At 39.7% G+C, this 18,633-nt stretch overlaps 1 protein-coding gene across 15 annotated transcripts in view; it reads right to left on the bottom strand.

The window, feature by feature from the left end:
- Positions 1–18,633, bottom strand: part of CELF2 (CUGBP Elav-like family member 2) — a 455,290-nt gene that overhangs the window by 50,574 nt on the left and 386,083 nt on the right. For all 15 annotated transcript variants that reach the window (XM_051795196.1, XM_051795186.1, XM_051795182.1 and 12 more), the window contains 3 exons: positions 9,117–9,196; positions 4,036–4,194; positions 1,672–1,735 (listed from right to left, as the gene is read on the bottom strand). In XM_051795196.1, coding sequence (XP_051651156.1) covers positions 1,672–1,735; positions 4,036–4,194; positions 9,117–9,196 — 303 coding nt within the window. The remainder of the gene's footprint in view (positions 1–1,671; positions 1,736–4,035; positions 4,195–9,116; positions 9,197–18,633) is intronic.

Below are 18,633 nucleotides of genomic sequence, written 5' to 3'. Positions count from 1 at the left end.
ATGATTTTCAGAGAATAAATCACAGCATGGATTGAGAGCCCATCCTGAAGTTACTTGACTAAAATCCTTAGTTTCAACAGAGTTCTTGAAGACAGAGGTGAATCTACACTACCAGTGAAACCCAGACAAACAAAAACTTCTAAGGTGCTCATAATGCGATAGATATCACATTATTTTTCCTTGGTGTCTCAATTCTTTCATTTTGTAGACCTAACCAAATATGAAAGCATTAAAACACAATCTCTGAGCTCAAAACCACTTCCAAAACTGCCAAGTATAAAACTGTTAGTGACCCGTTCTGTTCTGTTTATCATATTAAGATACATTTTTTTGATGAAAAAAATGCTAGATTGCAAGTGTAACATAATAGAAGCAGCAAGCACTGCCAGCAGGTCTGAGGAAGAGAGAATAATTCAGAGATATTGTCATCTGTAGGCCAATTTATATTGTCAGACAGCAGGTTCACATTAGTCTCTGATGTCACTGCAATAATGGCATAATATAACGATTGAGCAAAGAATACCTGTGGGGTATAGCTATACAGTGAGGTATATCTATACTTGTTACAGAATTTCAGGCTTCATTCAAAGTAGAACGAGAAGAAGCAAAAGACTAGGAATAAAAAAAGAATGAGAAAATGGTGTTCATAAAGACTTCTGAATATTTTAGCCCTTGTTTTATGATGATGAAGCAAGCACAGTGTTGTATCTCATTGATTCAGTGGGTTCATGATTAAAATAAACTAATGTAGCAATTTAGGGGTTTTGTGATTCTTTTTTTTTTCCCCTGTAACAAGAAAAAAAAGCTTTTTAACAGTTCCTCGCGGCAGGCATAATGTGCATCTGTGCTCTGATTTACTGCACATGCTGCCTTCTCTAGCATCATGTTAAGTTAGGATATCAGCATGGTAGGTCACACAGTGGGAGTGACCTTTTGCTAATCACTACACATCAGTTACTACTGGCACACAGCTCATTACTAAGAAACCCTCCAACTAGCTGGCTTTCAAATCCGCTCACACTTTGATTCTTTTTTCCCCTTTCCTTTCTTTCTTCTTTTTCCTCCAGACTAAAGATTATACTTTTACATAAAATCTCTGTTGTGTAATTTCGCCAACTAGGGTTCCAAAGTCAAAAAGGCACCCAGTTAATTTTCCATGATTATAAAAGGAGCCTGAAAATTCATGCTGAAGGTAGGCCTGTAATCTTGGGTTTCATTAAAAAGGTCAGAACATTTTTCCTCACCACCTATTATTAAAATGTTTGAGGGATGCCATTAATTTGATTTTTCAGGACACAGAAATCTCACTGGAAATTAGAATGTAATCCTGCTGTTGCTTTCCTGACACTTTTCATAGGGCAGGACACGGCTGCAGGGACTAAGAGCTCTCCTGCAATTTACAATTGGTTACTTTGGCCAAATGGCAGGTGACTAATGCAAGACAAACTGTTTGCACAACCTGGGAGCACTGGGTTTAATTTCAGTTCTGAAAGAGGGGAGAAAGTGTTTCTATTGACGTTGAACCACGAGCTGTCCCCTGCCAATACATCTGCCACATTTAATAAACAACATGCCCCCCGCCCCCGACAATGTGATTATTAGAGGTACAGAATTCAATAGCTTAAGAATACAAAACATAGCTGGAGCAAAGTGAAATGGTTTTTAACTCACCGGCCATTTGCTGAATGCCGCTGAAGGCACCCAAGTTACTGGAGGAAGTTGCTTGCTGCAGAAGCTGCAAATGAACAACACAACACAGCAATCTATCTGACAGTAATGCAACAAATGAAGATAAAACTAAAATGAGCTATCATTTCACATTTGGAGTATTTCTGCTTTCCTTTACATTTATATAGTCTCTTGCTTCTGTCTGCTGTTGGAATGAACATCCCTAGAGTCAATGCTGTAAATCCATATTAATGTCTAATCTCTATTAAGAAACACAGAGACACAAGGGAAACTCAATAACATGGCTGCTTTAAAACAATTAATCAATTTACTCTTTTTAACAACCAGGTGTTAAATCTATTTAAACCAACATAGTGTGACTAATTACAACCCTCTGTAGTCTGGTAGTTACCATAACTCATCTCTGTCAATCACAGTCCATTCTCCCCCACCTCTGTGAATTCAGTTTTTTCTTTATTATCTTTATGAATCAAGCACACAGATATTCATTAGACTGGTATTTGTATATATTAATTTAGCCTATCTCAGTATTAATTATCCTACCTCAGTATTAATACATATTTTTAATTGCTGGGTAAATTGCTGTTTATAACACTATACCAAAGCATTGTATGCACACAAATTATGTATTTATGGCATACCCGGTATATATATACAGATACATCTGTTTCATAGAATCATAGAATCCTAGAACAGTTTGGGTTGGAATGGACCTTAAAGATCATCCTGTTCCAATTCCCCTGCCATAGGCAGGGACACCTTCCACTAGACCAAGTTGCTCTAAGCCCCATCCAGCTTGGCCTTGAACAGCTCCAGGGATGGGGCATCCACAACTTCTCTGGGTAACCCATGCCAGTGTCTCACTACCCTCACAGGAAACAATTTCTTCCTAGTCTAAACCTGCCCTCTCTCAGTTTAAAGTAATTACCCCTTGTCCTGTCACTAAATTCTCTTGTAAAAGGTCCATCTCCAAACTCCTTGGAGACCCCCTTTAGGTACTGAAAACTCTAAGGTGTCTCCAGAGCCTTCTCTTCTCCAAGTTGAACAACCTCAGCTCTCTCAGCCTGTCTCCATAGGAGTGGTGCTCCAGCCCCTTGATCCTCTTTGTGGCCTCCTCTAGTCTCACTCCAGCAGCTCAACATCCTTCCTATGTTGAGCTGTGACCCAGAGCTGGACGCAGCACTCCAGGTGCTCATGCACTCATGAGGGCAGAGCAGAGGGGCAGAATCACCTCCCCCAACCTGCTGGTCACACTTCTTGTGATGCAGGTCAGGACATGACGCAGGCCAGGACATGACTGACTTTCTGGGCTGCAGGCTCACATCCATGGGTCATGTTGAGCTTCTTATCCACCAACACCCCCAAGTCCTTCTCCTCAGGGCTGCTCTTGATCTATTCTCCTCCCAGCCTGTACTTGTGCTTGGGATTGCCCCAACCCAGGTTCAGGACAAAGCATTGGCCTTGTACTTCATACGGTTCTATTTGTCTAACTCAGAAGCATCAGGAACTCTCAAGTTATCCAAAAGCTTCTCAGCCAAACGTCTCAACTCCAGAGCCACAAAAGGCAGAGGCTCCCTCTCAGCTGAGCTGCAGGGCAGTGTCTCTTGGCCACCCATGACCTAAGACAGGTGGCTGTGGATTTCAGATTTTCCAGCAGGGACAGCAGCTAACACCTCATTCTCACCTTACAAATGGACCAAGGGAAATATAATTTTAAATTTATGAGAAATAAATGGCTTTTCCTGGCCACCTTCACTTTCTGTATGAGGCTGTATGAACCACACATGTTTAGCATTGACAGGACCATGCATTAAAGAAAAAGCCATTCCCAAATGAAAATGTGGAAAAGTAGATGATTGATCCACAACATTCTAGTTTAGAGGCTGCACCATATAGATATGGCCTCTACTGTAGGCCATACTGAGCTGCCTGTCTGTCCTCCCCTAAGGAAGAACTTAAATTTTATTCCAGCTATAAAAACCAGACTCTAACATTCAAAAACCCAATAAAACTAATGAAATCAAATTTTATTTATGGTGGAGGGGTTGGAACTAGACAATCTTTAAGGTCCCTTCCAACCCAAGCCTTTCTATGAATCTATGATTTATTTTGCAGCACGAGGGTACTTTAGATGCTTGCCTTTGACAACACTGACACATCTCTAAATGCTTATCTGGTTTCTATTCCTTGTTATTTATTTCTAGTCCATGTGATAAACACGCCCAGAAGACACACTACGTATCCTGGAGGGCTTAGCAATTTATTGCAGGGAGTTTACTATATGGCTTACCACGGTTCTAAAATAAATACAGTATAATACAGCCACCGCCTCTGAAATGAACTTACAGCTAGATATTGTGGCGTGAGTCCTCCAAGACCTGTGAGGTTTCCCCAAGTGGCAGTATTGAGCTGTTGCATCTGCTGAGCCAACTGCTGCTGCAAACGCCGCTGCTCCTTGTCCTTTTGGGTGTCAGCAAACTTCACCACGATTGGCGAAGAGCAGCCCTGTGGTCAGACAGATCAGGAAAGACAGAAGGGTTAAATCACACCGAGTCATCCTCACACCCTGAGCTCAGCCATGTCCTGTAGGGCCACTGGAAATGGCATGACCAGGTCGTTCAGCCTCTCTTTGTGACTGGCATTTGTAGGACCGCAAGGACTAAGATTTTCAGGTTCTTAGGAAAAAAGGCCATGAAGAAATTATTGATTCCCCGGTTCTTTCTATAAAGCACCTTTCCTCAGGCTCTCTTTTCCTTCCAGCTATCAAAATCGCTGCCAGAGACAGCAAAGTGTACCAGTCTGCTTTAATTAAGCTTCGCCACTGATGAGATGGACGTGATGCTTTGTCTGCAGTCTGTTTTCAAGGCATTGCCAAAGGGAGAGGTGTCCAACCTCTCTGCTGCCAGGGACCACACAGCCAACACCGCCCTGCCACCACGGTCTGGCTGTGCAGTCACTCAGTGCAGCTGGGCTTGTGTGCCCTACACTGGCTTGTGTTCCCTGTGTAAACAGACTGTGAGCAGCAGCCTCACTGCATCGCCCGTCATCAGTGAGTTGCTGATGTGAGTTTTCATGTCAAGGACCCCCAGTCAATTCACCCACCTGTGGTCCGCTCCCAGGCACGCTTTGTATCAAGTACCCTTGAGATGTGAACAAAGGGCAGGATGCAGACCAAAAGTGACTAGTTCTGGTGATAGCAGCCCATTCCTGATTGCCACCATTTCTTCTATTGCTTCTATCAGCCTCTTGTTACATGATATGGGAGGGCTGTTAGACGCCTTAGGAAATAGAGAAGCTGTAAGAAAGAACTAGAGATCTGGTCTGCAGCCTACGCCTCACCCATGTCTGAGGGACTGTAGGGAAGAAGTAGGAGGTCAAAGACCAGATGGACTTTTGAGGTAAGCTGGAATTACCCTTGGACTTCAAATTATGCATTCCTGGGCAAAGTCACTGAGAGAATGAGATGTGATTATGAAAGATGTCTTTGTTGATTTCTCTGTGTTTCTTTTCCATGCTAGGAAATGTTTCGTATTTTAACTTTTCAAGTCTTCATTTTTTTCAAATCAAGGAAGCAAACTATACACTGCAATGATTCAGTTCTTCAAATTAATTCAAGCATTTTATGAGTCATAGAAACTGTCAATCCATTTCATACTGCTTTTCAACTTCATAGGATCCAATGAATAACTTCCCTCCACCCGCCATGCTTTGTTATACTAATTTCTTGTCTAACTTCAATCTGAACACAATGGTAGGAGTGATAAGTGACTCAAGTCCAAAAAACACAGCAGTGCTTTAGACAAAGTGTATAGCGTGGGATGCGGAGCAGGGTTATACTTAACCTAATTCTTCCCGTGGCTGCCCTCACAACACTGTGAACATCTTCAGAAAAGAGCCTGTCCTTGATTATTTACAAAAAGCAGCCATGTACCTTTTCCTCTGAAAAACCTCACACCAGGACAAATAATAAAAATATTCACGATCATCAGATGAAATGATGAAATAAACCACAATAACAATATCTCTTGTATGAAGATCTTTCATCAACACCATTCCTTTAGAATTATCTTGGAAAATCATCACTTGTGATTTATTATTCCACCTCCAATTCCTTTCCTGTGTGTTTCATTGTAAAAAGGTCTTTCAGTGTTTCAGTGAGAGAGAAAGGAGATACATAACACTCCAGCAATCAAATAAAGATTATGGAGGAGTTGGCTTGTTACACAATTACCTCTCTCTAGTGATTTTTATACTAATATTAAAAATAAGATAATTTAAAAAAAAAAAAAAAAAGAAAAAGGAGCCAGGGGGTGGAGAGTATGAGAGAGATTTTTCGGGTTTTTCTAATAAAAAAAAGCAAGTTGTTTCTATTTATTACAAGGTTTGGTAACACTGGGTTAAGAACAACCGGAACTTACTGCCTTCTACTTAGATGTACAGGAGAATAAAGTCTATTTCCAAAGAAATAGAAATGAGTATCAAAGGAAGAAATATTATATGGCTATTTCAGTTTTCAGTTCAGCAGCTCAGCACTCAACACTACAGCTGACATATTTATGAATGCTTAAATGTCAGTAAATTGTATAAAAACAATATCTCTGCAATTTATGAATCTATAATTCATTTTTTTCACTGTCTGCTCTATATTTCATCACTTCATCATTTTCAAGAAAGCAAACATTCTGAAGACTGAAATTATATCTAGCAAGTGGCTCTATATGAGAAAAGGGTTGTTATTGTTGTATCAAATTTACTCCATGATAACAAATTAGTGTCTTCTACTGATGCTGCATTTGAATGCCTTAAACAAACAAAAAACCTCCACAGAAATGAGATAGAAAAGCAAACACTCTAGAGCAGCAATTATATTTTTAAATCAGTTGATTTAATCAGGTCAGTAAGTCAGGTGGAAAGAGCAGTAAGAGAATGTATCATTATATGACGTGTTCATCTGGACTTAACATCCCCATTGTTCTTTCCTAGCCCACTTTGAAAATTCATCTTGGTCAATGATGCGTGCTAAAGAAGTGAAAATAATGAAATCAGAAAAAAAAACCCTGTAGTAATTGGGTTGAAATGCAATTGTGTACTATACATGGTCCCCTAAGTCCACTTTTGTTTGCAAAAGAACATGAAACAAAAGTGTCCAAGGATGACTGTTTCAGGCTGAGAGTTGACATTTAATGACAGTCAACCCAAGTTAACTTTCTACTAGAGGAGTCTTGGCAAAAGTGAGCAATATCCATTTTTTTTTTGCCTACAGGGTGATTTCTGTTTTATGCACTTCCATTTTCTATCTTGAGAGGAGGTTTCCAGCACATATGCAAGGTGCATTTCCCTTCCTCTTTCAATGGCATGGTATGTCCATATCATTTAGTGCCATTTTCTTCCCAACAATTTGTGCTGCCTTCGTATTTTCCTGTGTCTTGTCAGGGCAGCAGGTACAGCCTCCAATGAGTCCCTCCCTCATGGAGAGGGAGCGTGTACGGCCTCTTTCCAAGAAGGGACTCCCAGCCTAAGCTCAACTGACACAAAGACCCAGATATTCAAAGTGCAAAATATTTGGAATTGCCTTGCCTATATGGAGATCTCAGTGATGATGTCTCTAAAGGTGTTGAGAAGTATTTTGGTCCAAGAGTCTATAGAATTGATCCAAGATTCTATAGAATTAATGTCACTAGGATTATCCTGTCAAAACACAGTCTCTTTTGGAGTGCTGCATACAACAGAGGAATGGAAGAATTTGTCTGGGAGGTGTTATGTCTTTAATTTTACCATCTTCTTAAGTAGAGCTGTGTAAAATTCATTTTGCTAGACAGAAAAATACATTAAAACACATAGGTAAAACACAGTATTACCAATAAACATTTCCTTTTTACTTGGAATCAAACTCATCAAAACATATATATCCAAATTAAAGGAGCAGTGCATGGCAGACAAATTACTACAGGTATTATTTTGAGACTCAAAGTGGCAGTTTTTTCATAATATACTATCAGACTGCATAGACTGTATAACAGCAGCTTTCTAGTAAATATAATTTCAATTATTCTCATCTCATTGGCAGATTCTCATCTAAAACTGTATACCCAGGGTCTAAAAATGCATTGCACTGAAAAGAAAACACATCGATTATAAAAGAAGCTCAACCAAATTCAAACGTGATGTTTGGAACGACAATAGCTTTGCAATGCCGATATCATTACTTGTGCTATACAGGAAACAGTTAGTGACAGTTTCATGCACTAGCTGGAATTTTATTTTCTGTTCCTTCTCCTCTGTCCACCCTCCCACCCCTGGTCTCCCCCCTTGGCTCGTTACACAAAGCAGCTCAACGACATGACGCAATAATGATTGTTTAGCACCCAGCATGCTTTGGGAGACTAGAGCATTGCAAAGGAAAATCACTGAGAGAAAAAAAAAAAAATAAAAATTGAAAGGTCCTGGTGGAAAAAGAAATAAAAAGGAAAAAAAAAAAAGAAACAAGTGCACATAACATCAATGCCACCTCTGAGAAAAATCATCACTACACGAAGATACAGTATACATAATACAGTATAACATGCACTCTCCAATGATAAGCTAGAAGATCCAGAGTAAGTAAAGATTTCATACTTGTGCGGTTTTTTGTGCAAAATTCTGAAAGACCATGACAAAAATCACAGACTGAAAAAAGTTTTGAGATTGCCAGACAAGCCGTGGCATTCGATAACCACTCCAACGACCGGATCATTAACCTGCAGCTACAGTCACATTAAGTGAACAAGTTTAAAGTTTTGAGCTGCTCATCAGCATAAAATCCAAGGCCATAGAGGCAGTTTGGAAGGGAATAAAGAATCTTGCTTGTGAGGGGCCAGCCACGACGGTGCTCTGCAGGAAGTGCCACACTTCAACATGCTCTGTCATCATTAGCATTTTTATTGGCTACATGAAGAAGGCAAAATTATATTAAGTTAAAAAGAGATTCTATTTGCAGAAAAACACATGCACTAGTAACTCAGCGTGGCCACGTTAAATCTCTTGAGTTTTTTTTCTCAGAGTAGTGCAAATCACAACACTTAGAAATCTATTTAAAAGAAACTAAGATTTTTCTTCGAGGGGGTATGTGTGCTAAAAATAGAGATAATTTACTCATCAGATATACTCTGAGTACGACTGAGGAGTGGTATTCACAGCATTTTATTTTCTGCTGAATGCCACTGAAAACAGGATAGAGAGCTGTGTTTGGATACCACACAGCCACCTCATTGTGCGCTTTCAGGTGCTTAAGAAAAATAAAGCTTCACAAAGACAAGTAGAGTGAGCTGGTAAAAAATTTAAATCTGTGATTGTCATGTGTCTGATCTGATCCAGGAGAGCATGGCTTTACCATTCGCAATCATTTGCACAAAGAAAACAAAGAAAGGGCAAATGATACAGTACTGTACCTCCATGGTCTGAGACTGGTGCATGGCTTTGATTGCATTCTGTGCCATTGCCCTTGTAGAAAATGTGACAAACGCACAGCCTGTGGGAACAAGGGGACAGGGAGCAGGAAAGACAAAAAACAACAAGACAAAAGGGTTGGACGCTTGTTAAACCAACACAGTCTACGAGAACGGCCACAAGACGACACTGTTCTCAGTAGTACATAAAAATAAACAACTTCTCTAGTTTATTTATCGACAGTGCTGACTTGCTAATCTGACCATAGATGAAAGAAAAAAAATTAGGTGGGGATGGGTGATGTGAAAGGTTTTTGTTTGGATTTTTTTTTTTTTTAAATTTTTGGTTTTGGTTTTTTTTTTCATGTTGTTTAGTTTCTGTTTCTGTTCTTTAGCCACAGGGTTTGAAATAAGTAAGGCTTTTACATAGCCTTTGGATTGCATAGTTAAGTCTATTCAGACCATGCATTAACAATTGCTTGCTTTTGTGCAGGTAAACTGTGAATAAATGACTGGCATTACCGACAGCTGAATTGAGAATTTAATACAGGGGTCCATTACATCACACATTACTGTGATGCACCAAGAATGATCATACAAATTAGAATGAGAAAAACTCCACTGTGTAGCCTGTGACTATGTGTGAAAAGACTCAGACAAAATTCAGTAATGTAGGTGGAATCTCAACATTTAAGAAAATAACAAAAATAAAAATCTTTACTATTTTTGTTTCTCCTAGTTCTAGGTACAAGTGTAATTCTAAAGCTATCGCCATCTTGAACAATTCTGAAGCTATGTGCATGAACACCTGAAAAATCACTTTTTTTTTCCTTCTCAGCCTTTTAAATCATAATGAAAAGCCAGTAGGCTAATGCCTGGGCTATTTTTCCACCCTTTTAGTACTGTTGGCCATACCTACACTGGGCATGGTACAGTTCAACTTTTTTAGTGCATGACTCACTGCCCTTTTGGCTAATAAAAACACTGCCTCCTGAGATTTACATTTTATTCTTCATGCACCCTTGGGCATCTTAAAGAAAAAGACTGTGAAATTAATGCAGATTCAGGCTGATTTTGTAATAATACCATGGCACACTAAAAGCTTAGCTAAAGCAACACAGACTTATTTCACTTGTGATCTCTAATGACTTTAAAAGTGCATTGATTTTCAGCTCCCTTAGCCTTGCACAGTTTGAACTTAGGTTTCAGAGAATAATTTAGTGTTCCACTCAATTTCCTCAAAACATTATTATTATTACTACTTAAAAGATTTCCAAATGAAGCAGATCTAAGCACTGAGAGGCTAAAGCATATTGTCATTTGAGAGCTAATGCATGAAAGCTACATTCTGGCATCAAAAATACAATATTGTTGCCCCTGTGGCCAATGGGCAAAATAAACCATTTTGCAATCCAACAAGCAACAGATTGTTTGGTTTATGCAAATCAATTTGAGGCATAAAATACCTTTTCTTTTTAGCTCTGTGTGTACCTGGTAAGATTATCAAGTCAAGACTGTATTCACATTTTAATCAAACAACAGTAAGAGAAAGCAATGCCTGATCATTACCCAAAAGCACTACATCTAGTCATGAAAATAAAGTCAATGCATTTTTGCATCATGTGGTATTTTTTTTCCTCTTTAATGCAAAGGTCCTTGATTCAAGAGAACCTAAGCTGTCTTACGTACCTCTGGCTGATAGGTGAGCATCATAAAATCAGAAGTCATAATTCTTTTACCCAAACTTCACGTATTTCTTAGGTAACAAAACAGCTGATGATGTCTTACTACTGTTTAGCCACACTACATGTTGTTATACTGATCTTGTTCAGCAACAAATTTCTGTCACAGAATATGATGTAACAAACCAGCTTTCTGTACAGCAATCTAGACAAAATGTGCAGTAGAAAGGTAAATAAACCACAGTACCTCTGCTTAGATTCCATATTGCTGCTGTGCACTAAAATTAAAGAGGCCCAAATTTACCATCAGTCTCACAGTAATCTCTCTTAATACCATTTCTATTATTACCATTAACAGAGGAAATAACACCAAGGGCTTTAATTTCTCGTCTTGCAAATTCAATGGGGGATGAGCAGAAATAGAGATATACTGGAGGGCAGGCAAGGAACCCCATACAGAGCCTTGAATAATATTGTTGATAATGGTCAAGAAACTGCTTCAGTCGCTTCTTTGGCTCTCATTATCCAGGAGTGTGTACCATAGTGACAATTACTGAATGGAGGGTTCGAATGCATAAGAAGCATGTAAAAAGTCAACAAAAATCAATAAGACACAGTTTATGCATTTATCACAATTTCTCCCCAGTAGTTCTGCTGTAAGTAACTTACTGAGAGATGTTGCAATTAGCAGGTCTCAAAAGAAATGTGAATCAGCAGAGAAATAAGGCTGCATTCCTCTCAAGATAAAGCAGACTCTCCCTTCCCTCCCTTAAGCTTTTTCTCTTTTTAACCACAGAGCTCAGCTGTTGGGGACTTTCCGTGCCCAACAACACTGCAAAGCCTTCCTCCTCGCTCCTCAGCCCAAACCATTTGCATGGGTCCCGTTGCCTTTGTCACGGAGCAAAAAGACCTTCGTAGCAGATTTCTGTACCAGTTTGAAAGAGACTTGTCCTGTGGGCAAGGGGAATGCCTGATGAATGAGGTTATGCAGCTTGAATATGAGCATTTGGAAACAGCATTCCACAGAGAGGATGGGGCTGCATTTTAATTAGGGTTTGCCAGCCAGAGGCTACAAGGTTAGGTCCCCTTGTTATCTCCAGTCAGCAGGCCACTTCCCACCAATGGACAGTGGCCATTTGCACAGTAAATACCCAATTTACCACAATAACCATGGCAAAAATTCAGTAAACAAAGTTATTTCTAAATTATTTGAAAACCCAGACCTTCAGTGGTTACCATCAACCCCCCCAATTAAACTCTAGCTATATTTCCATTTAACTATCTTTCCAGACATTGCTACATGTATTCATATTCAAGGGTTATTTTTAAGCTACCAAAACTGGACGCTCACACACAAAATTTGTATATTTATTATGTGTGTGTATACATTATGTTATGCATGAAGTATGGGATATTATACATTTTATTATGTGTGAACTGTGAAGTCCTTTCCTTCTTAACCAGACTGCCACACCAGAGGAGAGCTAAGCCTGTATCATAGGAATAGGTCTACTTAACTCTATCACTTGCATTTGTAATTAAGGTGGTCAGAAAATCTGCTCTGGGATCCTTGTATTCTCTGCCATGGCCAATGGCAGGACCTTGATTTTCCTCTATGGGGTACATGTGCATTCGAGGAGGATGGTTTTGTTGGGCACCTAGAATTTAATCAGAAGCTGATGTCCAAGGAAACTGTATTTCATTTGTTTATGTTTCTAAAGGGTTGGGAAAACCCTTTCCAGCATACTCTCACTCACTGTACTGCGTGGACACAGGTGGTCTTTTGGGAACACACTGCCAGCTTTAGGGCTGTAAATCACAATTATAAGAGGACAAGACTAATCAGATTTCATGCCTCGTGGTGCAAAGAAACAAGAAAGATTTTCGTAACCTCTTACCTCATCCTATGAAACATGGCATTGATTGGCATGCCGTGGGCTGAGCTCTTCCAGACCAATAGCTACAAGCAAACTATTTCTGTTCTACCACACTGAGTCCCGATACTTCAATTATTCCCTTCTTACTGGAGCTATGGAGCTCTCTGGGAGAAAAAATGTGGAGAAGGGGGTATTTCTATAGCTAAAGCCTTGAAATGACTTCATTTTGTACCACCAGCTACCTAGTCGCACCAAAAACTAGGTTCTTCTGTAAATATAGTCATCCTGCAAGTCATCTTGCACTTACTTTTTCAGGTCTGGTTTCAAAATGTCAGGGATCAGTGGCAGAAGCAAAAGGGGAGGGAGAAAGGAGGTCTAAGAGTTTTAGCTGCTTCTCCAAGGCTGCTCTCTCACCCCCTACACCAGAAAAACAATTGACTGGGGAAAGGCTGCTGGAAGTAATTTCCTCCTGCAGGTGGAATTGGAGGCAGGCACCCAGCTCTGTCACAGGAGATGTGTTTTGGAGCACATTATCACATCTGCCATCTCTGTTGAGAGAACAACTAAACTCTCAGGGTTGCTCCTTACCCCCCTCCCAACACAAACTGGAAAAGAAATTTGAAAAAGGTGTGAAATTTGATAAACCTCCTCCTTGATCCGTGCAATCCCAAACCTAAGGTTTGCTGCTTGTGTGATTGAATATTTGAAATATTTAAAAAATATCAGCTCTGTCCCATTTCAGCTCCTACTCCATGTGATTCTTCTCATCTCAAGCTTTTCTAGACTGTTGTGAAATGTTCAGTCAGCAGTTCATACACAGTCTAACACAACACCAATACTTGCAAGCTGCAAGTGAAGTAGAACATTTTTAAGTATGGAATCCTCAGGTAAGGTTCATACCTACACAAGAAACTCATCCAACTACTGTGATCTACCAGTGGTTTTAAAGCCCTCAGTGAAGCCAAAAGGAGATGCAAAACCCATAGACATTGTTTGGAAATTTAAAAACACATTTTTTAAGTGCTGGAGATGAAAGAATGGCAGGTGTAAACAATTAAAAAAAAAGAAGAAGAATATATACATATATATATACAGTGACCATTCTGACACAGAAAAAGACTCGAGATTTTCAAAGACACCTGAGCAATCACAGTGCTGTGTGTGGTGGCTGTGCAGCTGGTGCTGGAATGGTTGCACCACAGCTTCCCAGTTCACCACAAACAAAGTTTTTCTTCAATTTCTGTGAAGAAACAATAGTGAAAAGCTGCCAAATACTCTTCCAAAGAGTATCTGGGATCCTCTGAGATGAAAGCCTCTATTTAAAGAAAAGATAAGGCTTGAATAAAAAGCTATGGAAATTGAAATGTGACAAAAATAAACTCTAGTTGGGTTAAAATATTTCCAGCTGAGATTGCAAAGTAGACTTTCCCTTTTCTATATTCTGCTAATACAAACCAATCTGAAGGAATGAACAGCCTGGGAAACAGCTTCCTAATAAAGACATCATACAAAAATCTGTCTTAGTGTTTAAAATACATTTAATCTACAAATTAAGACATCAAATTGTTTATTGTAGCAATGTTTGGTCATTAAGTATTACTTAAGACACACAACGACAGGTCTGAGACCAAGTGCAACATTTCAGCCCAAAGGAAATTGTTTTGAAAAAGTCACAGTGAAGCTTTTCAGTTTATGCATATGAGGCACATAAAGGTAACAAGAGGCATGTCCTGTAACCATGCCTGAGCTCTTCAGCTCTGCTGACTTGACTACTGACCAGATGACAGTTTCCTAGATTTTAAATTTCCTGAAGTCCGTGGTTCCCTCCAAGCATTTCTAATTGGACATCCAATTACCCACCCTGCAGAGTACAGACTCCAGTAAGTGGAATTTACACAAACACAGAATCAAACGGGTACCAAAGACCACAGTATCTAACAGTGCCTCGATGACCCTCTTGTTGGAATAAAAACTAGTAAATTATTTCATTTCAGACTTCCCCTCTGGGGAGGGATTGCTGCAAAGCTGCAGTAATGGAAATCTGAGATGTAGTTACTGGCCAAGGGCCAGCAGAGACGTTGGTCACTTGGATGTGTTCCTTCCTTCCCAGCTGCAAAAGAGTTTCAGCAAGGGAGAACTAAATTAAATGTGCCATAATGATTGGAAAAAATGAAAATGTTACCACATTACAGCAAAACAAATAAGGCATGGATGTGCTTCTGAAGAGCTAATAAAATACAGTACTTCCACTGTCCTTGTTTCCCACCACTTACTGATATACAACTCAGAAGGGGACCCCTAATCCAGGGTGTACCATAGCTGGCACTTCATGGTACTTTAGATGAGAAAGGAGCAGTAAACATCCATGAGGAAAAAAAAGGCATAAAATCTCCTCACTTACTTTTCCCTGCAATTAATTGTGATGCAAATACTAATTTTCTTTTACTAATTCATCAAGAATACCCTTGAATCTGAAAGTTAAGAATGGATTTTAATGAAATTAAATTGCCTGACCGTGGAGTAACTCTCTATTTCTTTTCTAACCTGCTCTTAAAGCAAAGAAAGAGTGAAAAAAACAATCCTTGTAATCAATGTCTGCAGAAATGTTCGCTTGTCCTGTGTGCCTGGTGATGTTAAAAAATCATACAATTAGGAGCCTAGTAGATGTAGAAAAATGCATTTTGAGCTTTTTCACAATTTTCATGGTATATCCAACTGTCTCTACATGTTATTAGCAGGTTTTTTCAGTGCATGCTATTAACCCAGTTGACATCTTTTTTGTATCTGATATATAAATCTGCACTTAGCAATACAGCAGAATAATTTTCTGTGCGGTGCTCCTGTGATAAGGATAAGAGGATTTTTTTAATCATCATTATAGATGGTAATAATTCCTAGAGTGATACAGAGATATCGATCCACTGATCTAAAAAAAGTGTTTTACAAAGGCAGAGAAGTGTTGCTACCCTTATTTTAAGGAACAGGATAACAGACATGATGAGAGACCAACTCACCTATGGTCAATACAGCACATCAGTGGCACAGCTACAAACCAAACTTGGGTATTTCTGGTTATTTTTGCACACTCCAGCTATCACTGCATGGCTGTCTGTGTTGGCATCTGTGGTCATGTAGACATTACACAGCATTGGAAGTCAGGAGGTCTGAAAGTTTCCTTAAGCCGTTTACAATAAGTGATTTAAAATCTTAATCATCTGAGGCAGTTCACTTCTGCTTTTTCATGATAATGAAGCTTAGTACATGATATCACAATCATGAATTTTTGTAAAGCATACTTAGCTCTTCAGAGAAAGTGCTGGATTAAACAACCCTGCAGGCTGAATCCTTCTCTTTGAATAATGAATATCGTACAGGCAGTGGCAAGCTTCTTTAGATAGTCCCACAAACCCTGCTAAAGCAAGGGCCAGCCTCCATGGCTGCTGGGTTTCTTTATCTCTACAGCCAACAGGGTATTTCTATTTTTTAATACCATCCACGGCTAGGAATTACTCTCTGCCAGCCAACTAATTTCACAGGGACTATCCCAAAGCCTTCGGAAAGCAATGCCTTTTGGTTGCTGCCTATTCCTGAAGCTGATCGAAATATAACAAGTTACAGGTATAAACAATGGTTATTTCTTAGATGTAGGAGTGAATAATAACAGGGAAAAACATGACTCAGGGGAAAAAAAATCTCAGTGTCTTTAAAATGCACTGCTCCACCACTGGAGCTCTGTATCATTACTTTAGTCTCATTTTACAGCTGAGTTTCAAACAGCTGACAATAGGAATTTGGAGTTGAAATGCTGATGGTCCATTATCACTAGTGACAGCAGTGGGTGCGACTTTATTAAAGTTCTGTCAACTCTTGGCTAGAAACTACAATAGAAACAACTAGTTCCATCTCTCTCCCTCTCTCCCTTTATCTTAGCACTTATATCACACTCATCACAAAGTGTTACATTTTCTCTTGATGCCACAGGACAGGATTTCTCCTTGCTACTGGAGCCACATGGTAAACTAAAACCCTACATCTTGTCTATGAGCTGACAGCAGACTGTTACTCTACCAGCAGTGAGGCTGCTGTTGTAGTGTAGACATGGTCTAAAAGTCAAATGAAACCTTTATAGTTTTTACTAAGTAAAAAACAAACAAACAAACAAACAACCCGGCCCAAACCAAAACTGCTCTACTGAGCAGTGTAACCTGGAGCTATTCCTTCCAACTATCTGCTGGTAATGCAGATTACTTGCCTGAACCCTTTAACAAAGCTCAAAAGCTGGCACAAATACCAAGAAGATACTTTTCAAGCTCTTTTCATCCAGAGATCCCATGATGTGCACTTGTTATGCAACTGAAAAGAGATACCAAATGGAGTTTACTGGACCACATTTCCATCTCACTGCTGTGAGAACTGAGTCCCCAAAGGCTTTGGCATGGCAGGGTCAGTGTTTCCCTAAGACAGTGACTATTTTTCATTCACCTCTCTGAGTCTAGGAGGGAAGTACATCCAGACCGGTGCTGGGAAAACAAATACTGTTTGTGGCGAAGGGAATTAACATCTTGGAAATGGAAACATGAATTAAAACTTATTAAGGATTGGAACTCTTTACAAAGATTTAACTGTATAAATTCTCCCTCTTGCTTTAGTGAAGCAGTTTTTCACCTTGTAGTTTTTCAGTCAAGCTCCCTCCTCTGCAGATCTCCCTCACCACTTTTCATTTCAAGTGCGATACCAACCATTTTCCCAACACTTTGCCTTTGCTCATGGAGTGGTGGTTTTGTGAAGCTGATAAAAATCTGCCTGAAAACCTGGTTGGCGCAGCTGAACTCATTTTCAAGTGTGAACATGGGTGTGTAGAAAGCAATTCGAGTTTAACAAGGCATGATGCATGAGGGCATGATAGAATATCAGTCGTGATTGTGACTGAAATGAACCCGAGTGGCAGAGAGGATACAGCTCTGCTACGATTACTGGTGTGTGACCTACCTGGACTGAGATCTTCAGTCTCCAGCAGGAGAGAACAGCACATTAACTCTACAGCTGTGCTGGCCAGCAGAGGATACTGCCCTGCACAGCTTAGGAATCTCAGCTTCTGATTGTTGTGAGATTGCTATTCATGGCAGAACAAAACTACCCCACCAACCTCACTTACTCTGTTGCATTTCATAATTAGCTTTTCTATGCTCCTGCTATACTCAAAGTGTGTTGAATAAAAGCAAGTGTGCAGTGGGATTTTTGTGGATCCCAGGAAAGATCTATTTCTTTGTTGGGTGATGCTGACAAGTCAATTAAATCTTTTTTGGGGCTCAAAACATCTGATGCGCAGATCTTGTTATTTCAGCAGTTAATTAGCTCCTTTCCCACTTGTGTCTTCCATCACCCCTTCCCTGTGCTACTTACACAATGAAATCAGTGAAAATCAGAAATACTTATTTTGCCACAATGTTGGGTTTAGAAAGATAATGGCTTCACTCGACTCCATCAGTAAACATTCCTTACTGAGCTGCAAGAACCAACCTCAGACCCCTCCCCTAATCTTCCCCAAGGCAAAAGCCAACGTTGAGAGGCTCTCCTCGCCTAAAGGGACTGCTGCATCCCAGCCCCAAAAGTGTGGGGATCACAAAGCATAAATGTAAGTGCATAATTTTCTTGGGGCTCTCTATTTTTTGCCAGAGTGTCTTTGCAACAAGTCCTTATTATTCAGAAGTAGTACAGTAAGTTCTTTCAAACAGTGTCATAAAATATATGAATACCTGCACTTCCCTTGCTGAAATTTATAGGTATTTTAAAGAAATTGAGCAAAACAAAACAAAACAACCCATGCACAAATACTGTGGATCCTATAGCCTACTGGAAACACGTAAATCCAAAAGCAAAGAAAGAATTCTAAATCTATATCCACGTCTATATGCAAAATGGGTGCTATTATTTTTTTCTGTGCCTTTTGAAAATGTAATA

Source organism: Manacus candei, unplaced genomic scaffold (genome assembly GCF_025592945.1).
Source record: "Manacus candei isolate 608988 ecotype Guabito, Panama unplaced genomic scaffold, ASM2559294v1 h1tg000042l, whole genome shotgun sequence".
Taxonomy (NCBI): Eukaryota; Metazoa; Chordata; class Aves; order Passeriformes; family Pipridae; genus Manacus; species Manacus candei.
The sequence above is the reverse complement of the archived record's forward strand: the minus strand, read 5'-3'. Positions and strand labels throughout refer to the sequence as shown.